The sequence below is a fragment of the Heterodontus francisci genome, chromosome 8 (assembly GCF_036365525.1).
Source record: "Heterodontus francisci isolate sHetFra1 chromosome 8, sHetFra1.hap1, whole genome shotgun sequence".
NCBI lineage: Eukaryota > Metazoa > Chordata > Chondrichthyes > Heterodontiformes > Heterodontidae > Heterodontus > Heterodontus francisci.
In genome coordinates, this window is record NC_090378.1 from 121,432,375 (window position 1) to 121,458,982 (window position 26,608).

Here is a 26,608-nt window from a genome sequence, read left to right on the forward strand (position 1 = left end):
AGGAATCAAACTTTCCTGGTCTATGTGGATCAAGCTTTGTATCATTATACCATTCTGTATTAAATGTTCTGAATGTTCTGGTTGCAAATTGATTTTGATGCATACTAAAGGGAACAAGTTAATTATGGGTAGTATGTTTAGGAAATGTGGCAATTAACACATTCAAAATGGGTTGAACAAATTTGCCTCTATTTTATAGGATGTGATGCAAGGAACTGTGCCTTACCTGGGCACATTCCTCACCGATCTCACAATGCTGGACACTGCACTTCCAGATTATGTTGTAAGTCTGTTTGTTTTACCACATGTTGGGATTCCTGTTTTGCTGATGGTTGCTATAGTAACCGTATCAATGCAGGTTTCTTGAAGATGAGAATAAAAGCAACAATAAAATAACTACTGAGATTGATCAAAGGCAGACATGAGAAAAAGTATATGCATGGCTATTGTAATTTAATGCTTTGCACTGTGAATCAAACACTGTAAATGAAGCGCACGCTAGTTGCTACGCAGCTGGTTATGAATATAGCCCTATTTTTTCCGTATCCTGAAAATTTTGCATAAATTGCCCAATTTTATTGTGTGCAGGTAATTTTCAGTTAATTGGACATCACACACCATTTCATTCTCAAATAGCTGCTGACTTATATAATCAAATTGGTGTTGATGAATTTGACTGCAGAGAAGGACTTGTCTATTTTATGAAATAATGACTTGGCAGTGCATCTATTACACCTTTGGTGTTGTATACATGATTGAGTTTTGACCGCATACTAATTTGGAGCCAAGTTTACAGGGTTGTATTTCGCTCTTGACCATTCAAGCCCATAATTTTGTCGTACAATCTAACCTTTCTACAAATCGCATTCATGTTTTTTGTCCTTGTTTCTCTCCTGTAGGGTGATTTGATCAATTTTGAAAAGAAACGAAGGGTTGGTATGAATTACTACATTTTGAAAAACTTTCAAAGTTGTGTGTGGGGAAAGCATGCCCTTAAATGTTATTGGGCTTTCTTTTTCACTTGGATAGTGGTCGGGGATTCAGTGAGGGGGTGGGGGGATTCCAAAACTAGGGGCCGTAAGTAGTTACTAGTAAATCCAATAAAGAATTCATGAGAAACTTCTTTACACAGAGAGTGGTTAGAGTGCAGAACTTGCTACCTCAGGCAGTAGTTGTGATGAATAGCATAGATGTCTTTCAGGGGAAGCTAGATAAGTGCATTTATTTATTTATTTAGAGATACAGCACTGAAACAGGCCCTTCGGCCCACCGAGTCTGTGCCTACCAACAACCACCCATTTATACTAATCCTACACTAATCCCATATTCCCTACCACATCCCCACCATTCTCCTACCACCTACCTACACTAGGGGCAATTTACAATGGCCAATTTACCTATCAACTTGCAAGTATTTGGCTGTGGGCATGTGGGAGAAAGAAATAAAACGATATTCAGATCAGGTCATATGAAGTCGGTGGAAGAAATATAAACACTGACACAGACCAGCTGGCCAAATAGCCTTTTTCTGTGTTGTTAACTTGATGTAATTTACCTTTCAGCAGTTATTGCCGGTACAGCCTGTACCCAGTGTTGATACGTGATTGAGATTATTACTGAATTATGTCTCGGTGCGACTGCAAGTTTTTCATTAATCATGAAAGCGGATGAATAATTTCTCAATATTTCACACAGTATTTTCCTTCAGAAGATAGACATCAGTTACATTCATGACACATCAGAGATTCCAAGTGCAGCTCCTAGGTTATCACCGGTGATGGGCATTTTTCCTTCATATTTCTGATGTTGCTGGTACCAACTTTTCAAACATGCATTTATTGCCAAGGTTTTTGTTGAGGATATTTGAAGCAATTTCATTTCATGTCACAGCATTCTGCAGAGAACCTGAAAATGATAACATGATAAGAACTTGACGATGTGGAAAGCAGTGAAATTTCATTTCTAAAAGTGTAACGTGAGTTCCAATTTTAGCCTAGCCCGGGAATTGAGTGGGTTCAGGTAAGATGCAGTTTACACCCTGCTCAGTTTGACTTCAATAGATCATAAAATCAACTGGGATGCAAAATGGGCATCTGTCCCAAACCTGTAAGATTCCAGTGAGGTGAATAGGTTAAAATTGGGGCTATAAATCTATCAAATGGCTGCTCTAAGCAGTGGATGATTATAAAGTGTGCATATTTTAATGGGCCTGATGAATACTGGCTTACACTTTATATCCCAACAGTAACATGCTGTTGTCAACGTTTGATAGGAAAAGTCTTTCCCTTTTATCTGTCAAACTGTCACTGAATACAAGATGTAGCAGAGAACCCACAAGTCACAGAGTCGTAGAGTTATACAGCACAGAAACAGGCCCTTTGGCCCATCGTAAGTGATCAAAAGAAAACACTGCAGTGTTGTGGTTCAGAATATTCTAGCCGCTTGCAGTCTACAAAGTTCACTCTGGTGCAACATCTTGGATCAATAACTGTAGATGAGCTTCTACTCATCAGAATTTCTTTCAAATAAGGTAGCAATCTTGAATAAATTTTCTTCTCTCCCAGTCCTTTATCAGTTTGATATTGTTCTAAAATGAATGTTTGATTAATATTTTTTCAGAAGATTCATCTTTCAGGCACTGCTTTGAGAGGAATTGTAGCCTGAAAGCAACCTTGGATAACCTGTATAGATTCATCTCTTTGGTGCCACGTCTGTGCCATTTTTTCCCACTGCAGTGAGACTTTGAGGAATGATTTACTGTGCATTGAGTATCCAGCAAACAAAACGTATTTCAAGTAGTTTTTGGTCAGGAGTTAAAAGTACCAGTGACTAGGTGTAGCAGTAGCAATGCTTTGTGTATTTTTTAAACTTTTACTGTTTCTTTCCATGCTCTTTCAGGAATTTGAGGTGATAGCACAAATTAAACTTTTAAAGTCTACATGTAACAACTACTGCATCACCCCAGTCCCTAAGTTTCTTAGGTGGTTCAACAATCAACAATATTTGACTGATGAAGAAAGGTGAGTGGTATTGCGAGAATGGATGTTCATATTGTGTTGTCTGTGTCATCTTCTATGATTTTAATGGCTGTTCAATGTTTGTGAGCCTGTCAGTTCAATTAGTCTCTTCCCGTCACTGATTTCAAATAATTTTGTAATGGAATCTGACTGAGCAGGATAGTGCTCACAACCCATCACAAGAGTTCTATCGTTGTATCAAAATGGGTTTTATTAGTATATAGTAACACACACCATGACAAGATTGAAAATGCTGGTCCCTTTAATGAAACGGGTCTCATTTCAGTGTTAATAGGGAGCAGGTGATACTCATCATAGTTATGAATTTGAGGGCTGGGTTTTTGCCCAGTTGGGGAGTTGCCTCTGGACAAAGAGTTAGTCGAGAAATTGTATAAAACATGGAAATCTAGACCAAAGCATTCCACATATAAAATTTAATCAAGACAAGAGAGATACATTTTAATGGTTGAAAATTAGAGGGAGAGAGTGAGAAAAGAATACAATGTAACAAATTCAAAGAAAAATCAACGTATTCACTTATTTACCAATAATTGGTAGTATTTAAAAAAGGTCACTCATTTGGATTTCTTGAGTGGAAAGATTGTTTCAAACTTGTCGAAAAACTCTAGTTTGGTTAGAGCTTCGGGATTCGAATTACAGCAGTCTTCGGAACACCAACTTTGTTTGAATCTGATCAAGCTAGTGGTGATAAGAGATAGATACACATAGATATTGGGAAGGAGAGTAGATGGGGATACAAGGAAAATTGAGGAGATGCCAAAGGCAACAGCAAATGAAGCCAGACATTTCAGCATGGGCTGGGGGCAGACATTACAAAATAGGGAATGTGGAATCTGGCCACGCAAGAAGTTTGAAATCAGATTGTTCAGATCACCACTGAGGTGAATACCTTTTTGACTCTTCCACTAAAATGGACGGGGTGGGAGGGGGTGGGTGCGGGTTTGGTGGTGCAAGATATTCTTTGGATGTGCCCACTGTCATTTTGTAGATGACAATCAATACATTAAAAAAAACTTAGTGGTGAACACTAGTACAAATCAGGAAGCTGTATAAAATGCGAGTCAGGCCACACTGGAGTACTGTGTACAGTTCTGGGCACCACACTATAGGAAGGATGTGATTGCCCTGGAGCGGATGCAGAGGAACTTTACCAGGATGTTGCCTGGGCTGGAGCATTTCAGCTATGAAGAGAGACTGAAAAGGCTAGGGTTGTTATCCTTAGAGCAGAGAAGGCTGAGGGGGGACATAATTGGGCTATGCAAAATTATGAAGGGCACTGATAGTTTAGAAAGGAAGAAACCTTTTTGCTTAGTGGAGGGGTCAATAACCAGGAGGCATAGATTTAAGGTAAGGGGCAGGAGGTTTAGAGGGGATTTGAGGGGGAAAAAAATCACTCATAGGGTGGTTGGAATCTGGAATGCACTGCCTGATGAGGTGGTAGAGGCAGGTGAAATGCCATAGCATTCCTGGCTAGGGCCAAGTGCTGGAAAATGGGATGAGAATAGTAGGTGCTTGATGGCCGACACAGACACGATGGGCCAAAGGGCCTGTTTCTGTGCTGTATAACTCTATGACTCAAAGAGTGGGAACTGATCTTTGGACTGAACTATGAATTGGCAATAAACAAGTTGTGGATCAGAGACTGTCATCAGCTTCCTCATTTTGGTGAATGGATATCTGCCTATTTAACACATCATAATAATAAGTCAACAAATACAGGAGAAATACAAAGACTTACTGAGAGACTGATACAGAGAGCCCATTTTGAAAACCTGGCCCAGAGTTTCCACTTTGGGCACAATTGATAATCCAGATGTAAATTTCAGCAGTTTTTGAGAAGTATTTCTTTTTCTCTCAAAAGCAATACTTCAGATTTGATATGCAAATATGTTTTTGCATATCACAAACATAAAATTTGCAATAGCCCAACACAACTGATCAGCTTTTTCGAAAGTGATTTTAAAAATAGGTTTGCCTCAAAAAATATTCCTTGATCTAGTGATAATATGGTGCAGTTTTATTAATACAGCTGAAAATGGATGTATTACAAAAATTAAACATTTTAATCAGTGGTTAGTCCACCACCTGTGAGTAAGTAGAGTTTAAAGAACTAAAAATTACTGTAAAAAATGTTATGACCAGGTGAGAAAGGTGTCTAGGGGTCCCTCTCAGCCTTCACCTGGTCTTACTGTAACAGGGTTCAATTTTAAACACACTGTTTTTTTCTCCCCCCCACCCCCCCCCCCCCGGTGAATCCTTGTTCACCACTTTCTAATTATAAGGCAAAGAAATCAGCACAAACAGGCTTTCTTAGGTTTAGAGAAGAAAAGTTGAAATTTATTAAACTTAAACTCTAATTCGGTTAACGCCTACAGATACATGCGCACCCACACTAGCGTGCACACGCGATACACACATGCAAATAGAGACAGAAAAGGGCAGAAGAAAAATAAAGTGTAAAAGTTTGAGACAATATCTGAAGAGTTTTTGTTACGGTTCTTCAAGCTCACTGTAGAGTCCTTGATTGTAGGTAGATCTTTATTTTTGTGAGGGCCCAGTATTCTTCTTATACCTTATTCACTGTCGGAGACTTTTTTCTCTTGAGGTTCATGTGTCCACAGTGGATTCTGAGGCTTGTGAGAAAGAGATGGGAGCAGGCAGACAGGAGAGATCTTCACAGTCCAAGAGCAAACAGACACACTCAGTTCAAACTGTATGTGCAATTCAGAAAACCCCAGGTCGCCAAGGAGGTTAGTCATGTGACTAACTGGTCTGACCATGTCTTGGCTCTGTGGATTGTATCATCTTAGCAGGGCCTGGAATGCTCCTCTTCCAGACAATACCTGGTGATTAAGGTCCATTGTGGGTTGAATGTGTCAGGGAATGGTCCTTTGTTCTTCCAGTCATCATCTGTTAATATGCAAATGTCTTTTCCAGCCACAACTGATCTGTTTAACAAGTCCTTTCCTCACTCCAGTAACAGTTTAAAATCAATGTTCATGACAAAATTAATGTGCCTCATTCTTGGCAGGTGGGGGCCTAGCAGGACAAAAACAATACAAACTATTTACTTGCTACATTAGTTTGCAGACGGTGGTTTCTTAGTAAATGGGAAAAGAGTTTTTGAGATGTGCCTGTTAAGTATTCTTGCGCCTTTTTGTGAAAAAAAAGGCTTAATTTTAAGCACCTCCTTGGGCCACAAATCCACTTGACTAGCGGGTACCCACAATGATGATTAATTTGATCTGGGGACATGGTCAGTTTTGTGGGTGGGGCCAGCTTCTAGTATGATATTTAAACGAGCGCAAAGCATCACAGAAACTCAGTTTGCACTGAACATAAGTTGCACTTCAAATTCTAAGATTCCTTTGGGCAGTTTTGGATGATTTTCAATGAATTTCACTGAAGATTCCAGAGCCATTTAACATTAACTCTTGCTCCTATGTTTTGTCTTCTCTTTACTGCTGGTTAACAGGACCCGCTCCCTCATTTTAGTATCACTGGACCTAGCATGTTGATTGTTCGCTACCTGAGGTGACTGATCCTCCTCTTTCTTTCATTCCTTGTGAAATGTCCATTCCCAGCTGTGTGCATTCTCATAGCAGTGCAGTTGACGCCAGGTGCTTGCTTTGTTTGGTGTGAATCTGCAACTTTTTCTATCACTCGAAGCACTGGAAGTTCAACTTCCAATTCTAACCAGTACACTTTCTATAAGCCCAGTGCTTATTAACTTTCCTCCATCCAATGTACAGGTTGCACCATATTTCTGTTCCCTTCAGTGTGTCCTGCAAAAAATCTGTGAAGGGTGATGGCGGCTGCCCTCTGAGAATGTCTGATACGTGGAGTTACATACTTCTCTTGCTGCTTTTCACACAGCAGAAAAGATTGTGGCTGCAATAGTGAGAACCATTCTGGTTGTTGCACCTGTCAATCATTAATCAAAGTAATATGAATTATTCTCTTGCCTGAAAAATAAGTGCCTTTTGGAAGTAAAATAATCATTAGTGTGAAAAATGAATTCTCAAAAATGACAAGAACATTAAACAAGAACATTGTTTATTTTTAGTTGCACCTTGTCTGAAATGTGCTTATCTGCCATCCTGCAGCTATAATGTGTCCCGTGAAATAGAGGCAGCCCCCGAAAGCAGTCCATCATCACCAAAGGACAGAAAGAGTTTGGTGAAGTGCCTCAGCCTGTAAGTATCACATAATAAGCAGAGGAGACACCTCATCTGGTTACTTCAGAGGACAGCATCCATTATTATAGGATCAGTGAATAGACATGATGTACAACAGCTGCACCGTGAATGGAGCCTTTTGATGTGTAGCCATTATTGTTTTACTGTCTTGGGAAGATTTGGTGGTTGATACAGTTTGAATAATTTGAGGCATGTGATAAGTGCAGCATAATTGGGAAGAACAAATGACTTTGGACTCAAATCGCTCCAACACTGGGGTTTCCTCACCTCATACCTATATCTGTTGTAGACTAATTGATAGAGATTGAACACTATGTCTAGTCAACAACTCCATTATCATTGTCTCATATGATTTTGGGGATGGTAGAAGGTGAACCAGATGGGCCGAGGTCTTTTCATGTCTAGTGATTTCTATGTGTTATTCCTCTCCCAGTATCCATTGATTGCAATTTATGCACCGTGGTTAGATTCCACCTTTTTAAATGTCTATGTAGAAGATGGAAAAGAAAAAGGCTGCGTTTATTGACAACAGAACCACCAGGTGGTGTAGTACTGGCACATGTACAAATGCAGCCTCATCAACTGAAACGTCACTATCTGTGATGTCTCAGACAGCTGCCAGTAATAAAAATGCTGCTGCTCAATTGTCACAAAAAATTAAACCCAAACTCTATCAGTGTCTGTAGTCACCACCTCCATCACATCCCCAACAGTATCCCACTCCCTCCCACCATTGCACTTCTCTTCGTCGCTCCATCCTGCACCCGTCTACTCACCGCTCACTACCTGCCTCGCCACTGCCTCCCCCCAGCTACCCCCTCCGTGCCTCGCCGCTGCCTCCCCTCAGCTACTTACTCCACCCTCAGAAACCTACTGCCAACCATTTCTTCAGTGGTGCCGCGGAGAGCGACTGGCCGGGGGCGGAGAGGTGATAGCAGGGAGCGAGCAGCCGGGGTGGGGCGTGGTAGTAGAGAGCGGTCAGGGTGGGGGTCAGGGGCGCGGTAGCAGGGAGAGAGCGGTCGGGGTGGGGGGGGTCAGGCGGGGCCGTAGCAGGAAGCGAGCGGTCGGGGTGGAGGGGTCAGGCGGGGCTGTAGCGGGGAGCGAGCGGTCGGGGTCGGGGGGTCAGGGGGGTGGTAGCGGGGAGTGAGCGGTCGGGGTGGGGGTGTCAGGGGGCGGTGGTCGTGGGGAGGGAGCAGTCGGGGGCGCTAGCGGGGAGCGAGCGGCTGAAGCGGGATACTGTTGGGATGAATGGAGGCAGTGATTGCAGCCATTGAGGGGGTGAGGCAATGCGTCTGTTGTTATTGGTGGTGACGTCACCGTGAGCATGTGCAGATTCATCCTGGCAAGCTGGCAAATGTTCAGATGCACTGATGACGTCAGCGATCGCTCTGCGCATGCTCTGCATTGTCAGGAAAGACTCCGAAAGAAAACATGTATTAAAATGAAAGGATTTTGCACTTAGTTGTGAGCGTACGTGATGGAAATTAAATATTTGAACTATTTGAATGAAAATCAGATCTGCGTTCCACTTTGTCAGAAATTTAATCTATTGTCATGTGGGTCAGCAGCAGCAAAAAAGAACTCTACCTTGCTACTTTATCTTTAGGAATTCATGTTTGAAGCTTCACTGCAGTAATCAGATATGCTTTTATGTACAAGGTAACATAGAGCTGTGTTTGTGTGTGTGTCTGTGTGTGTTTGTGTGTCTGGGTGTTTGTGTGTCTGTGTGTTTGTGTGTCTGTGTATGTAAGTGTGTATGTGTCTCCGTGAATGTCTGTCTGTGTGTGTCTCTGTGTTTGTGTATGTGTGCGTGTGTGCGCATGTGTGTCTGTGTGCAAGTGTGTGTGTCTCTGTCTGTGTGTCTGTGTATGAGTGTGTGTCTCTATGTGTGTGCCTGTGTGTGTGTGTGTGTGTCTCTATGTGTGTCTGTGTTTGTGTGTGTGTCTCTCTCTCTCGCTCTCTCTGTCTCTATGTGTGTCTGTGTTTGTGTGTCTCTATGTGTGTGTCTGTGTGTGTGTGTGTCTGTGTTTGTGTGTCTCTATGTGTGTGTCTGTGTTTGTGTGTGTGTCTCTCTCTCTCTCGCTCTCTATGTGTGTCTGTGTTTGTGTGTCTCTATGTGTGTCTGTGTTTGTGTGTGTCTCTCTCTCTCTCGCTCTGTCTCTATGTGTCTGTGTGTGTGTGTGTGTGTGTCTGTGTGTGTCTGTCTGTGTGTGTCTCTATGTGTGTCTGTGTTTGTGTGTGTCTCTCTCTCTCGCTCTCTCTGTCTCTATGTGTGTCTGTGTTTGTGTGTCTCTATGTGTGTGTCTGTGTGTGTGTGTGTCTGTGTTTGTGTGTGTGTCTCTCTCTCGCTCTCTCTGTCTCTATGTGTGTGTCTGTGTTTGTGTGTCTCTATGTGTGTGTCTGTGTGTGTGTCTCTGTGTGTGTCTGTGTTTGTGCGTGTGTGTCTCTCTCTCGCTCTCTCTGTCTCTATGTGTGTGTCTGTGTTTGTGTGTCTCTATGTGTGTGTCTGTGTGTGTGTGTGTGTCTGTGTGTGTGTGTGTGTGCAGGTAAAAAAGCTTCGAAGTTATTAGCCTGGATTGTTGTCCTGTTGCCAGGAGTGGCAGCGGGTGCAGAAAATGGTGGCCACTCTGCACTTTGTATCTCGGACATTTCTGTGTTCCCCTCTTAACTCTGCAGTCTAATCCTCCAAAGGACCAACATTCACTTTAGCTACTGTCTTCCCTTTCATAGACTCAGAGTAGCTTTTGATATCCATTTTTATATTTTGCGCTCGTTTTCTTTCTTAATTTATCTTTGCTCTTTTTATTACCTTTTTAGTAACCCTTTATTGATCTTTAAAAGTTTCCCAATCTTCCAGCCTGCCACTGGCCTTTTCAATATGGTATGCCTTAGTTTTTGTCTTTGTTATCCTTAACTTCCTTGCTGAGCCATGGATGTTTTTCCCCCTCTTAAAATCTTTCTTCCTCTCTGGAATACATTTTAGTTGGGAGGAACTGAATATCTCCTTAAACATCTGCCACTGCTCATCAACTGTCCAACCTTTAGTCTTCCTGCCCAGTCCACCTAGGGCCAAATCTGTCCTCATGCCTATGTAATTACCTTTGTTTAACTCCAGAACACTAGTGTGGGTCTCCAGTTTCTCGCCCTCAAACTGAATTTGAAATTCTAGCGTGCTATGATCACTCTTCCCTAGAGGATCTTTAACTATGAGATTAATTAATCCCAACTCATTACACAATACCAAATCTAGAATAGCCTGCTCCCTGGTTGGTTCCACAACATATTGCTCCAAAAAACAATCTCTAATACATTCAATGCACTCTCCCTTGAGGCGACTCTTGCCAATTTGATTAATCCAGTCGAAATGCATATTAAAATCACCCAAGATTATTGCCGTACCTTTCTTACAAGCCCCCAGTATTTCTTGGTTTATACTGTACCCCATTGCGGAACTACTGTTTCGGGACCGATAGCTAACTCCCACCAGGGACTTCTTTCCCTTGATATTTCTTATTTCTGCCCAGACTGATTCTACGTCTTGATCTCCAGTCCCGATATCATTTCTCACTACAGCACTGATCTCTTTCTTTACTAACAAAGCTACTCCGCCTCCTTTTCCTTCCTGCGTATCCTTCCGAAATACTGAGTATCCTTGGATATTCAATTCCCAAACCTGGTTTCCCTGCAACCACGTCTCAGTAATCGCCACTAAATCATACCCATTCATCTCTATTTGTGCCGTTAACTCATCTATTTTATTACGAATGCTTTCTGCATTCAGATACGAAGCCTTTAAGTTTGTTCTTTTATCAAAGTTCCCTACTCTTGTATGATTCCTTGGTGCAATATGACGTTCACACACTCTGTGGTGTGGCACATGGCTGCCTTGACCATATGTTATATAGAAACCAAGAAAGAGAAGGGAAACACTTCATTCACTGCCTGGTAGACTTCTCTCACTATTACGATATGGTTTTTATATGTGGTTTATGTAGGCTAATGTGGCTTCATTGTTGCCACGATCTAAGAACCCCAATGTACAGTCTAGTGTATTTGATCTACAATATGAGATTGCAAACTGTCTGTTCTTATTCCCCTGTAAATGTCAGCATGAGGGATTTAAAGTGCTCAATTATCATTTTGTTTGCATCATCCCATCTGTGCCAAACAACTGGTTTACTATTTATGCTTATTTCTGTGGATCAAGCTGCAAGGACTGGAAAGCAGCCAGTGGGGCTAATCAATTATTCCCTCAGAATTGCAGATCCTTACAGTAAATCATTAGTTGATGCTTCACTTTATTTCAAGTGACTATTCAGAAGTCATTAGCTAATTTGACTGTTGCTGTTCTGTAATTAGTTACTCATAGAGAGTCACAGAGAGATACAGCACTGAAACAGGCCCTTTCTCTGAAAACAGGTGCCTTCCAGTAAAGGTGTGTTTGGGGTCTTAAATGGTCAGGAGAGAGGAGGTAAAAGGGCAGGTATTACACCTCCTGTGATTTCATGAGAAGGTGCCGTAGGAAGGGGACGAGGAGTCCGGGGTGATGGAGGAATGGACCAGAGGGTCGCGGAGGGAACGATCCCTTCGGAATGCTGACAAGGGAAGGGAAGATGTGTTTTGTGGTGGCATCACGCTGGAGGTGGCTGGAAGACCACGATATTCCGCGCATCTGTGAACTCCCGAAGTTGCTGTCAGTCTCCGTAGAGTAATGACGGCAAATATTGTTTTGCTGTTAATACAACCATAAATATTGGATCTTTGTCTTTTACTTAAATATGTCACAACAAGCACTTGATAAATCTTTGGCCCAGTTCTGTGCTCCTGGACAGAATCGGCATCAGTTTCCTGTCCTTTTCAGATGGCATGAATTTGCTACGTGTACAATACCTGAATTTGTGAATGAAATGTTGTCGCAGCTTCCTAAACTACTTCTAATGCTGCTCTCCATCATGTTCCCATTTTGTGTAAAGTCAAAGTATCTGCCTTAACTTGTACATTCAATTCAAATTTGGCTCTATTTCTACATAGCTGGATTTGTGATGGGTTCCTGTCTGTCTGTTTTGTACGGGCCCAAAGAGATAGGGAAAATCTGCTCAGTTCTGTTTTATGTTGATGGATTTGTGCTTTAATCTACCAATGACAGAGCAGTGCAGAGGACAGACATTTCCCGCACTATGAAGCCTGCTAGATTCAAATCAACAATCTCATTGGGTTTTAATCAGGCACAGAAATCAAATACCTGTACATTGAAACTCTACTGCCTTCAATGCAGACAGTTCTATACAAAAGCATTGCCAGATTCAAAAATGCTGTTAACATAAAAATATACCCTAATATCCCCATGTGACTGGGTGACAAAATTTATGGCCTGACACTCCTGTGAAGCATCTTGGAATATTTTATGATGTTAATAAAAGCTAGATAAATTAAGTTGTTGATTATTACTGTTACTACCTCTGAAAGAACCTTTTTCAAATGTAATTCTTTGTGATCAAAATATAAATGGGTTAATGGGTTCTAATGAAAGATCACAGACATGAAACACTAACTCAGTTTCTCTCTCCAGAGATGCTGCCAGACTTCCTGAGTATTTTCAGCATTTTCTGTTTTTATTTCAATAAGTTGCATTACAAGCCCAGGATGGAATAGAGCAGGTGATTCTAATAAATTGCAAAAACTATTCATTATATCGGGCCATTGTTGAGTGACCAACTACCAAGTGCTACCTGAATCAGCAGTAAACTCTTTCTGTACAGTGTAGCAACTTTAGTATTCTTTCAGTGTTTCAGCTGATGAATCCCTTTCCCTCATGCAGGCTATTTCACGGGACAGAGGTCGCAGAAAGGACTCCAAGCAAGAGCAGTGACCAGCCGAAATCCCCTCGGATCGGGAGCTCGGGGGAGAACATGGACTCGGTCAGTGATTTGATTTATGTGAAATACAAGCTTGGCTTGTTTTGTGTAATATTTTATATCCTTTAAATATGTTCGAAGGAAGCTTTGCGTGTTAAAACATATTGTCACACTATTAACCAAAATCTTTAATTTTAATTCTTTAAAGGTTATTAATGACTTCATGGTTGACCATAAAGTTAGCACCTGGGCTGTGACTGTAGCAGCTTAAAGTGCATAGTCCATCAAAAACAGTATTTTGGGATCAAATCTAGTAAACTGCTGCCCAAATCGCAACAACGTAATACACCTCCCTGCATGCACACCAGATTCCCTCTTGAATGCAGGCTTTGTTTTTTCTATAGTTGACCTTTAGTTGCTATTCAGCATCTTCTCTACAGAAGGGTGGTGTTTCCTGGAAGTTTATCAGTAAGCTGGTATCATTGGTTTTAGTAGAAAGTGTCTCTCACCTGTTCCCTGGAAATGTCAGCAATTCAGTCTTTTAGCAGTTCAGTTAACCATTATTATATCTGTTCTGCGTCTTTAGGGTCCTATTTCTGTTTTAAAATACCCTCCCTATTTATGGATTCTCCTCTTTTGGTCCTTATACACCCCCTCTTCAGTGCCTTTATTGCCTCTTCATTACCAATATTCTGCACTCACCTGTTAAGAGCTGCATTAGAATGACCTGAGTGATTTGACTCCTAATTTCCTTACTTCTAACTCTCTCTATTTCTAGTTCTTGCTGTCTCTTTCTGTCTCTCGAGCTCTTGCCTGTATGTGCGCTGGCTGGCTTTCTCATTCAGGCAAGCTCACCAATACTTTTTTGCACTCATGCTCTTTCTTGACTTGTTCAAGCCTAGCAGCACCACAGGATGTGTTTTAACTTCATCCTATATAGGTGGATGCTGCAAAGTTACAATGAGTAACTGGGTGAGGCAGGCAAGTAAATATCTGCATAGATATAGGAGTGTTCAAATACTGAGTGTTCAACTGAAAAGCAAAGGGATTATTTGATAACTTAGAGTTAAAACACTAGCAGAAGTATTCAAATGTAATGGCCGTGATGAATTTGTGCATGCCATGTGCTAACAATCTAACTGGGTAATTTACAAACGTGCTAAATGATGAACTGTCAATGTTGGCTTATCAACCAGTGGATGTGAGATGGCGGCATCATTCTTCGGAGCAGATTTTGGCTGAGCGAGGGAGGAAAACCAATGGAAAGATTTCACAGTTTAACTATCATGGAATCATGCATTACTTCCCCTCCTCAAGACCAAGCTGTTGTGTCCACAATGCCTCCATTTTTTGTTTTGGCGGGGGTGTGGTAAGTGCCAGGGAGTTTCATGGCACAATAGATGTAACTGGGAAGAGGGAACTTTCTGAGATATAATCATTGACACACTTTATCAAAAATAAATTTCTGCAGTCATCTGAAGTATCGTCTCATTCACCCATTCGCCCTGTGGACACTGTCTCCTCGAGAGTATCATCCTCGCTGAGTAGTGTGTCGTCATCATCATCGTCCCACACTCCCAAGGTTCCCAGGCGTTCCATCTTCGCAGCCGTCTGCAGTTGGATTCAGAAGCGTTCTGTTAGAACAACTTCCGGCAATTGGGCTCTCAAGTGTTCGGCCTCAGTGACTGCCTGCATTTCAAAAGTGGCATTTCCTGGGTGCAGGCAGAAGAATGGCCACGATAACATCGGAATCAGGCAAGAGGATGACGATCTGTACCAAAGCACTTTGGTAAGTAAATGGATTGTTTCTATTAGTCATGTTCATGCTGCTTAATGGCTGTTGCTTCGGTCAATATATTCACAGACATTTAAAAAAAGTTCCTCTTGTATTGAAGAAAAAAATTACCTCAGACCATTTGTTGCCATCTAGTCATATTGAAGATGGCGGTGTGGCTGCTATTAGTGCTAATTCGCAATGTCTAATTTCCACATTGTTGATATCTTTTCTGTCTCTTGAGTATTTTGGCCATCATTTCAACTTTCTTTTGGAATGTTGCAGCACTGTTTGAGTTTTGCTGACATTATTCATTAAATATACAGGCCACACCAAGGTGTGGCACACTCATACCCTTATTCAGGGAATGAGCTGAAATCTATTAATTTCTGATTTCTCCCCATCCTTGTACCTGATTGCAACAATGTCCCAAGCAGGTACAGATTGAACGCTGGGTTCTACAATGAGTGTGTAGCTAACCACAGGCACCTCTGGCACCTCCTGTTAGTTAATTGAGTAATAATAGCAGAGTCCTTGAACATTTTTTCTTCCTTGGCCTTGGCTCACGTGAAGTTTCAAAGATGGGAAGAGAGCAAATGAAAAATAGGAGTGGAGAAAGGTACAGTCCAAAATAGAATTGTCACCATGTGACTGATTCAAAAATGACTAATCAAACCTAAACATTATTGGTCACATGGGTAACACGCTGGCCATATAACTTAATGACCCACTCGTATATTTTATGTTGGGAAAAATTATTTCAAGCCTCTTTGATTGTGGTTTCTAAATAGCTCAGTGTGATTTTTGGAAACTTTCTTCTGACATTTAAGCATCATAATTCAACATAACCTCTGGATGAGTTCTGGCAAAGAAAATATTTGTTAGCTAAATTTTTAGCTTTACTAGGGCAAGCTAGCATTCAGACAGTAAACTTCTGTACGTCAGAGTTTAATAATTACCAGGTGAGTATTGGCTGAGAGTGATGTCAATGAGTTGGAGTGGGCCGGGACTGGGCAGGTCTGAGAGCAAACATTTTATAGCAAACAGAATCTATTTAAACACAACATTTGCCAACTACTGCAAACTGAACTCATGACCAAAACTATAGCAAAGTCTCCTGATAGAAGTAGGATTATCTCTGCAACAACATGCAATGAGTGGAGGATAGGTATAAAATTATAGAATGATACAGCATAGAAAGAGGCCATTTGGCCTATTGTGTCTGTGTAGCCTCTTTGAATGTGCTGTCCAGTGCGTCCCTCTCCCTTGTCCTTTACCCATTGCTCTGCAAATTTTCCTCCTTCAAGTCATTCACCAATTCCTTTTTGAAGGTTGTTTTTGAATCTGCATTCACCGCCCATTCAGGCAGTGCATTCCAAATCATAACTTGCTGCATTTAAAAAACCCTCTTCCTCTTGCCACTGATTCTTCCACCATGACATTATTTTTTTTTAAATTATATGTTTACTGGCCCTTCTGCCACTGGAATCAGAGTAAATCAGGAGAAGTTATCAAATTCTTCATGATTTTGAACACCTCCATCAAATCTCCCCCTGACCTTCTGAGCTCTAACAACAACCACCCCATAACTGAAGTCTTTCATTCTTGGTGCCATTCTAGTAAATCTAGTGGCGCAATGAATAAAGATGGAAGCTACTTCTGTTTCAAAGATAACGTCACTATGTTGTGCTGTTTATTACACCTCTGTCTTCTGCCATATGCCCCAAGTTCACAAAGCTTCAAGGCCTCCTTTGTTAATCCCTTGTGTCTATTTGAAAACATGGAATCAGTCCATTGCAAGATATGAAATGGGAATTTTTAATACAGCAGAGTGGGTGGATAAAGGCAATGAATGGTCAGAATTTTCATCTTATTACTGATCTAATCAGCCTTTACAGCCTGTATCAAATCTTCACATCACCTTCTCTGCTGTAAGGAGAACAACCACAGCTTTGAGTTAGAATTTCAGGTGAGAAAGGAGGAATGAGAGGAGAGGGAGAGAGAGAGTGCTTTCCAGAGGGAAAAGTTTGAGAAGGAATTACAAGCACAAAAAGACAGTGAAATCAGACAGATTGAATTGGTGAGGGAAAAATTATCTTTGCGTAGTGGAGAAGCCGCTGGTAATTCGAATGATCCTAGTCCAGAGACAAGCTGTGATTTCTTACACTATTCCCGATTAGTATCCAAATTTGAAGAAGATGACATTGAAGCCTTTTCTCATATACTTTGAGAATAAGTTGCTGAGACAGAACACTTGGGAACCTTGCCTTTTGGAAAGGTCTTGCACTTTTCTCTCTCTCTCTATATATAAAATATATTCATGAAAAGTAATTAATTTTCTATTTCTTCATGTTACTGACCAAGATAGGACACCTGTTATTTTGCAGAGAGCCTCATCCAAGCAGACCGTGGAAACAGAACCTCCTGAGAATTCTCAGTTCACACAGGCCATTTCACAAGATCAAGGTGAGGGGTGAAAATTGTCTCAATTTGATAAATCTATCCCAAAAGATACATTAACCTCTGCCAGCAGATTTATATTTTCTTCTGATTTCACAAAAAGCTGGGAAAATCCAGATTCTTATAATTGAACTTACCCAACTGCACTCAGCAGGATCCAACTTGGAGTCATTTAGCTTCACATTACTCAGTAACAAGCTATTTGTCAGCACCTAATGAAAGCATAAAGCCTCCTCCAGTTTAGTAACTCATGTCAGCTAATCCCTCGAAAAGCTATATTGTGTCATGGGTAAAAATCTGGAGTTGATTGTGGATTTAACTAAAAATAATTCAGAATTTATCAGCATTATTCTGGTTTCTTCATTGTAATTCAAATTGATTATTCAACAATGCATTAAACATTTTATTTTACTGAAATCAAGAACCATCTTTTTTCAGTTGGCTGCAGAGCACCTTGACGATGAAGCAGGAAAATTCAATGGGGTCCTCAGCATCTAATGTGCTAATCAGTAACACCCTCCCCACCACCTTTTCTGGTGAAAAGTGGATACCAGAAAAAAGTTGAAGACAGGATCAGCCTTCATGGCTGTGATTCTCTCATGATTAAAAATCCTGTCAACTCTCACTGTCCAGATTCCACCAAGCAGAAGGCCTCATTAGGTGAGGATTCCCAGTGCCTGTGGAATACTATTCCAGTCAGGGTTTAACAAAATTCTCTGGATACAAGCTTCACTGGTAAAGCTGTCATTTATTGTTCATCCCTCATTGCCCTGAGAAGGTGGTGGGACAGGTCCTATCATTGAGCCGCTGCTGTTTTTTTGATGATGGTGTTTCCCCATTTGTATTAGGTAGGGAATTCCAAGATTCAGACCCAACAATGAAGGAAGAATGACGTTTGTCAATGTTTTGCAGTGGTAACTCAATAGCTGTTTAACTGTTGGACCAGAGTAAAAACCCAATTGTTCATTCATGTTCTTTAAGAAAGGAAACCTGATATCCTTACCTGGCCTGGCCCATGCATGGTCGACCCTTAACTGCCCTCTGAAGATGCTTAGCAAGCCACCTAATTCTATCAAACTGTGACGAAAAAGGCAGCCTGTACTGATCTTCTCGGGGGTGGTGGGGGGTAACTAAGGACAGGGAATAAATTCTGGTTGTGCCAGCATATCCTGAGAATAGATTAAAAAATGTTTTTCTTTTCAGTTATAGGGCCTATGCAATAATGGTGTAAACCTTCAAACTTTTCACTTGTGGGTTTGTGATACATTCTGAATCCTTGCAACAAATTCTAATCCTATTACTCTCAGCCATTCATAATTCTACATCTAGATTATAGTTGTATGCTTTATCCAATCAACACGATAAAAATGTATGTGTAAATACCAATGTACATTTCTCCTGCTTTTCAGAGTTGGTGATATCAGAGAAGGCCAATGTGTTCCGTGCTTGGTACCCTGCGAACCTTGACCTTCTCCTGAGAATTCCTAACTCAGACGAACAGACTTGGCTGCGAACGCAATCGTGCTCAACACTACCCAGAGCACCCAAAGAGGGAACCTTGACGCGCACACTAAGCAGGATTACAGTGTGAGGAGACGAACGTTTTGTGCAGGTGTGACCTACCACTCAGTCGTGGAATAGCCCTTGAGATCTTTAGCAGACCTTTCCTGCCTTCTCTTATTTTTCCAGTTCTTCAATCTCTTCTGCAGGCACAGAATCAAACTTATCTACAACAAAGGACAGCTGCTAGAAATTAGGAAAAAGTTTATGATTGCCATGATGTTGCAATTATTTTGAATTCATGTTCAGCTTTATATTTTACTGTTATTTTGTATACATTGTTATGACTAAGTGAGAAAGGTGTCTAGGGGTCCTTTTCAACCTTCACCTGGACTACTGCAGCAGGATTTAATTTGAAACACACTGTGTTTTGAACTCCCTCTTGGTGAATCCTTGTTCACCGCTTTCCAATTATAAGGCAAAGAAATGAGCACAAACAGGCATCCTTAGGTTTAAAGAAGAGAAGTGAAATTTATTAAAACTTAAATTTGAACTCTAATCCAGTTAACGCCTACTGATACACGTTGCGCCCCACGCGAGCACGCATACCTGATATGCACATGCAAATAGAGACAGAAAAGAGCAGAAGAAAGATAAAGTGGAGAGGTTTGAGGCAATCTCTGAACAGTTTCTTGTTACTGTGCTTCGAGCTCACTGTTGAGTCCTTTTGTAGGCAGTTCTTGCTGGAGGTAATTCTTGCTTTTCGTTGGGGCCCAGTATTCTTCTTAAATCTTGTCTCTCTCTCTCTTAGGGTTCCTGTGTCTTCAATGGATTCCAAAGATGGGGAGAATGAGACGAGAGGAGACAAGATCGAGATGTTCCCAATCCAGGAGCCAACAGCTTTCTGTCTTCAAATTCACTGTGGCGAGTTCAAAACCTGCAACAACTAGTCCGTCATATGACTAAACTGGTCTGATCACGTCTTCTGTGTATTGGGAGAAGGGACTGGTTCCTTTCTTCCAACATTGTCTGCTAGTGTGCAAAAATGTCTTTCCGGCTAGGGGCCTGGCAATTCCTTGTAATAGACCCTCTTTTCTTCCCAGCAACAATTTGAAGTTTAATGTCCATGTGGCAAAATTTATGTGCCTCATTCTTGGCCTGCACAACACCTTCACACCCAGCGGAACGAAATGCGATTTGAAAAAAAGACACATTTCATTAAAAGGTATGAGAGAAATATAGAGAGAAAGAAAACCATGTATTTCTCTCATTCATTTCCATGCATTCATAAATCTTAAAGCTTATTAACATTGTCTTTTCTGGGTGCTGCTTTAATTTCCCCTTTTTGGCATCCCAGTAACCAGGTGGTTCTTTGGGCAAGCTTTTCTTCTATTTGCCTAATGCCCAATGACTTCAGTGGATGGGTGGTTCCCTTTTTCTCTGACTGTGGGGGATGATTCTTTGTTAATCTCCCCTTTGTTCTCTGAGACACTCCTACCTGTAGGTAGTTGTGCAGACATGACCGTATTCTCCTGTGGCACTTTGGCTAGGTGAGGCATCACCCTCATGGTTTCTGTGCCCCCCCTAGAGGTCTGTCTCTCTTTATCTCTGCAGGTTCCTGTAAATGATGTTAGCAATTCTGGTGGGGTGCTTCTCGAGTCTGCATTTACGTAGGAGGATGTGGGGTCACACATTTCGGGGTTGGCTGACCAGACAGTAGGGATTTTCTTCAGGACTTTCTCTCGGGCTTCCTGCCCTCTTGGTCACTTTTTCCCCTTCTCTTTCTAAACTTTTGCCAGCCTTGCACATGCCTGTCCCTTTTTGTTCCTGGTCAGGGTCCCTTACAGTGCACCAGCCTTCAGATGGAGGGTCTGCCTAACACCAGTACAGGACGTAGGGGGTGTATGTTTCATCGTAGGTCGGGGATTCCCCTCATTCTGCCATATGTAGCAACTCCTGCAGTACTCCGCCACATCTTTGTGCAGTTTTACCCGGTAATCAGGTACAGTTATACACTGCCCTCCAACACCATTCACCACCATTTTGGTATTCACTGCACTCTCTGGGGGAAAGGTCAGGCCTTTTCCCAGTAAAAGGGACCTAGTGGGTCCTGTGTCCCTGAGAATTACTCTGGGCTTGCTGGCCTCACTCGAGGGGTATGGAGTTAATTTCCCTTCAAACACAAAACCCTGATAGCCTTCAGGAATCCTATCAGCTTTTCCAGCACTGGCTGTAGTAAGCTTCCTGGGTTGCATTCTTGCTGCAGTTAAAGCCACAGCTTGTTCTGTGTTTTGCACCAGGTCCCCGTCTTTACTGAGCAGATGTGCCCTGATTAACCCTATCGATTTTCCCTTTAGTTTCCAGCAGTCAGCTTTTAAATGCCCTGCTTTATTACAATGGAAGCACACTGGTCTCCGGGTCTCACTCTTGCTCACTGCACCTTCCTTTTTGTCTGGAGGGCCCCCTGTGTCTCCTGCTTTCCTTTCTCTCCCAGGATTGCCTGGGTGGAGATCACCTTCCCACCCTTTGTCCTTTTCGGATTTGTGGGAGTGATTAGGAAAGGTTTTCCCCTGGGAAACCGACCTATAAATTAAAGCAAACTCATCAGCCAGAATGGCCTCTTGCCAGCCTCTCTGGACGCACTGCTCCTCGACATGGGTCTTTATTCAGAGTGGGAGAGAGTTTTTAAATTCCTCCAGCAGAACTATTTCCCTGAGATTCACATAGCTGTGCGGTATTTTAAGAGTCCTCAGCCACTGGTCAAAAGCCAGCTGCTTACTTCTTTTAAACTCCAGCTAGGTTTGATTAGCTTGCTTCTTGAGGGTTCATATGCCCCAAGGATAGCTTTTTTGGTCAGTTCATAATTTGCTGAACTCTTATCTGGCAACAAGGAATAAACCTCATGGCTTTTCCAGTTTGCTTGCTTTGTAGTAAAAGAGACCAGGTCTCAGCTGGCCGTTTTAGCTGGCTTGCCAGTTTCTCAAAAGAGACAAAAAAGGCCTCCACATCTTCATGGTTGAATTTTGGAATTAGTTAAGTGAGTTTTAGCAATTTTTTGCCCAGCCTGAATTCTGCTCCATATTGGCTATTATTTCTCTGGGGTTACTCTGTCACCCCTGAGTTAACTCAAGCTGCTTCTTTCTTCGGATTCGTTCTGGAATATTCTTTCTATCTCTCGCTCCTCTCTCTCTTGTTCCTTCTCCTGTCTTTCTCTCTCTCTCTCTCCCGCCTTTCATTCTCTTCTCATTCCTTTCTGGAAGGCTCTCTCTTTCTCTTCCCGTTCTTTTTCGGAAGGCTCTCTCCTTCTCCCACTCTCTTTCCTCAAAGTCAAGTTTCCTCTGTTCCAATTGTACCTTTGCTAACAATATCCTGTCAGATTCTGCTTCTGACCCTGTTTCTGCTTCTTCAGATTCAAGGAGACAATGGTTGGCCACTAGCCTTTGGAGTTCAGACTTCCTAGTACTGTGATCCCACACTGCTCAGCCGTGTTCCTCAACTCCTCCATAGACAGTGCTTTTAACTTATCCCAAGTTACTTCACCCTGACTTGGAGAACTGCGAGCTTCAGTTGCAGACATGTTAGAATTCAATCACACATGACCAGGAGGAAACCTGTATTGAAAACTTGCTCTTTTTGATTGGGAACAATTAGGCTTCCCATTTCCAATTTCTCTTGTTTGTCTATGGGTAAAATTACGGACACAGGCACCCAAATTTCTGTTTTGACCAGGTGAGAAAGGTGTCTGGGGATCCGCTTCAGCCTTCAGCTGGTCTTACTGTAACAGGCTTTACTTTTAAACACACTGTGTTTGGAGCTCCTCCTTTGGTGAATCTTTGTTCACCGCTTCCAAATATAAGGCAAAGAAATGAGCACAAACAGGCTTTCTTAGGTTTAAAGAAGAAAAGTCAAATTTATTAACATTTAAACGGTAATTCGGTTAATGCCGATGGATACACATCACGCCCCACGCTCTGTCGGGTGTTTCACATCGTGTGAGGTTCATTCAGCCTTGCTGGTCATGACTAAACCACTTATTTACAGTCGAAGGTCTGGGCTTACCTTCATGAATCACACAGAAGGCTGATGAATGATGCAATTGACACAGGTTTCAGATTTTTCACAATGAAAGTATGTTCAATATGTACTGCGGATCTCAATATGGCAAAACCCATGCTAATGTTCCTATATGACTAACAACAAATAGATTACTTCCCCTTGGACTTCTTAAACTAAGCCCCTCTGTGTTCCCTAACCCACAGTCGGTTAACTGCGAACACGACACTAACCCCCTTTTCTAAGGTTTGTTCGGGACATGCAGAGGTAACTCTCCACATGGCTGTGAGTTGAGTATTCTGCAGGCTGTGGATGAAATGCTCACCCTGCTGACTTTGGATGCCGGGTCGTGTCTTCTACGATCGAAGTCCTTGGAGCCGTAACCATTCCTTAGGGCATGCGACTTCCTTTGGTCCTGGTTGTGGAGGGAGCAGCGTGCTCTGATCTTCTGTCCTGTAGAGCTGTGTGGCTGCTGTCCATTTGACATTAACTGTTTAATCCTCTCCTTCCTCAGGCTGCTTCACTTCTACTGATCAGCGGTCTTGCTTTTTCCACCAAAACCGGAATGTTCCCTTTTTTTCTGACTGATCTTGTCAGACGATGGAAAATGCTTTGATTGGTCCCTGGAGAGAAAGCTTTGTTTGAATCTGTAGTACTTTCCCGCCTCTCATCTAGCTGGTTTCGTTGGGGGAGGGGGGGACGGACAGTGGCAACTGTTGGTCTTGCATCATCTAGTTGAGTACTATACGAGGTGTGAACTGTTTCCGATGGGTTCTGTTGTCCGATTGACTTGATTATATTTAAAACTGATGGATTTCATTGTCTCCTTAGCCAGCTTGGAGCCAGTGATGATGTGGGTGGCTGGCTGAGAGCAGAAGGCAATGTCTCTGTTGCGTGGAGTGAGTTTTGGTTTAGCATTTGAAAAGCTTGTCCTTCCTGGTCTGAGACCAACAGCCTGTCCTCTGGTAACTGTGTTTTAATCACTGTCCTTTTTACAGCCATTTTCCCCAAACTGGGGTGTTACTCCTGGCGAATAAAGTCTTGGATTAAAAATGATAATCCTTTAGTTGCCCCTACGAGGATCTTCTGTCTACCGAGACTGAGACCCCTCGCACAAATATCTTCCTTCGTCCTCTTCTTGTCATGTGTGAGCACCCCTCATGTTCAAATCAAACCGTATCCTTCCCCGTTAAACTAAACTCTGGGGAAACCCTCCCTCCCGCTTTAAACAAACTTACTATTGCTAAAACACATACAAACAAGACAGTACATTCCTCTTGTCAAAACATATAGTCTTGGCAAAAACTCTCCTCTCTTATGCCACACAGAAACTTCACTTTACAGTATACAGAAAAGAGAAAAACCTTTGTACATGCAAGTACTGGTTTTATACAGTCTGCAAAAACAACTCTTCCCTCCCGACCCAAATCTTTAAAATCACAATTTTCTCTCGGTGAGAGCAATCCATTGACGTCGGAGGGCTTTCTTGCGTTTCTGCAGTCAATAAAAACCAAGTAACACACTACTCTAGACTGTGCCACTGCCAGGAGGTGAAACATCAATTGGGATCTCTACATTTAAACTGAAATCCCACCATGGAGGGGACGTTATGTCTTTTATTTCTTCCACCTTCTCCCACCTTCTCTCTGTTGCATTGTTCGAATGTGTAAAAATGTTTTTGGGACACCTCCACTTGTTTTAGGAGTTTTTTGAGATGTACGGGCAGGGCTGGTATCTCACACCCGTACGTGGTGATGTAACTCTGTAGATTGTCTACAGAGTTGTTAATGTCAAGGTGAACTGTGGTCTCGATTGTGGGAAGAATTCTGAACCTCTGTGCGGGGTTTAAAGCAGAAGGGCTGCTTGTTCACAGGACACCAGGTGTCGTTGTGAACCCTGTCGTGGTCGAGGCTAGTCGTCACACAGTATGTTCCACTGCCAGAATATGCTACCTGAGGTGACACGTGGGCCAGGACCATCACCTCCATGGTGCAATTGACTGGCTCTAAGCCTTTGTATTTAAACCCACACACAGGCCTACACCTGGCAGCCTTTGAGGTCACTGTCAGTCATGGCGTACTCCCACCTAACCACGTACAGTGGGACCTCATGATAGTGCACGTATACCCCAACTCAGATGACGCCGATGCTCTCCACGTGGTACACCGGCGCAGGCGTTTGGGTCTAGCTCAGTACTGGCATCCGCAACACTATCCCCATAATCATGTGGTTTGACTGACCACAGTCCACAGGAACCGGGTAGGCTTCTGAAGCCAGCCTGAGCTGACACGGGCTCAAACGGTTGCTGTACAGACTGAGGTGCCTGTTACTAACCCAAGAAGGAACGTGACCTTCCCTCAGGTCCTCCAATTACTGCGTCCTTCATTTAGCAACCAGGCCCCATAAGGTACACACATGTCATTCCTTGCAGTCTGAGCCGAGGCATTCCTATCCTCCTTGATTAACTCGTTAATGGAGTGTGCCTGAGACTCCAACTGTGCTATGACCTCCCTTAAATGGATAGTCATAGCCTGGTCTTCATGCAACTCCCCTGCCTCGACCGCGTTCCCCTCTCCCAGGACCTTTCGTAACTGGTTCTGAGGGTATTGACCTGAATCTGCAATTCAGCATCATCTAAACTATTGATGGCTGACGTTCCTGTGCCGAAAGTGGTCGCAGCATCATTTATCAATCCCCATTTGTACCTTATAGAGCCAACGCTGCTCTCCTTATCCTGTGTATACAATACATCTAACTGTACATCCCATTAACTTAACTCATTAAATTGATGGTACATTTCACGGAGCAGGGTTTCATACAAATGCTCCGTTTCCACCAGACACCATTCTGGCAGTTGCACACAGATCAGGTTTAAAACAACTGAAATGACCTGATGGTGCACCATGTGGTACAGTATCTTTCCTGTGGGGACTAAAACCAAGCCATTCCCTGAGCCCGGTGTGGTGGCGGGGCAATTGATCTCAGCTCCCCTTACCAGTGGGGCTGTGGACAGAGGCTTTCTTTCCTGGGCAACAAGTTCTGTGGCATTTACTGTGTTGGGATGTCTCAGGGTTACACAGGAGACCATACTCCTGTGCCAACCCACCCCTGCCCTGAAATCCTCCCATTGCCTTATAAACGCAATCGACATTCCTTTGGGGCAGGCCCTCAGAGACCCCCCCCACACACACACACACGTAAATGCCCTGTTCCTCCTTCCACCACTTGTTCCAGCACACCTCTACACCCCTTTCTACCCCGTGATCATCCGTTATGTGTCGTTCGCCAGTCATTCCCGGTCCGTGGTCTGGTTCCCTTTTACTGGGTCTAACTTTCTCAACCACCACCAAATTCCCGGGGAATGTTCCCTTCACGTCTGAGATAGACGCTCTTCCCTTCAGTCACCCTAACCCTCGTGGCAGTAACCTTTATTTTTACAAACGGCATGGAAGCCTCCCCGAAAGTGTAGCCAGCGTGGTTCATGTGCCTGGCCGAATTCGACCCCACCCACCCTGGCCACCTTCCCTTGTGGAAATAGACCCTCTGTCCGTCCATCACCCCTGTATCACCTTTAGTCACAGTGGGTCCGTGTCCTCCAGAGCCCCCGCACAGAATGGATGCTTCAGTGTCTCCCCTTCTCACCCTGCCGGTCTATACGGCCATCAATATTATGAATTCCCATCGGGAGGTCTGCATCGTTCATTCTTCTGATGTTTCCCTGCTTGAAAA

General features: G+C 42.7%; 1 protein-coding gene across 1 annotated transcript in view; it reads left to right on the forward strand.

Annotated features, from left to right (window-relative positions):
- Nucleotides 1–14,733, forward strand: part of LOC137373257 (ral guanine nucleotide dissociation stimulator-like 1) — a 49,313-nt gene extending 34,580 nt beyond the window's left edge. The window contains exons 12-18 of the mRNA XM_068038107.1: nucleotides 200–283; nucleotides 900–932; nucleotides 2,899–3,020; nucleotides 7,145–7,234; nucleotides 13,056–13,155; nucleotides 14,564–14,620; nucleotides 14,683–14,733. Of these exons, the coding sequence (XP_067894208.1) occupies nucleotides 200–283; nucleotides 900–932; nucleotides 2,899–3,020; nucleotides 7,145–7,234; nucleotides 13,056–13,155; nucleotides 14,564–14,620; nucleotides 14,683–14,733 (537 nt within the window). The remainder of the gene's footprint in view (nucleotides 1–199; nucleotides 284–899; nucleotides 933–2,898; nucleotides 3,021–7,144; nucleotides 7,235–13,055; nucleotides 13,156–14,563; nucleotides 14,621–14,682) is intronic.
- The last annotated feature ends 11,875 nt before the right edge of the window (nucleotides 14,734–26,608 follow it).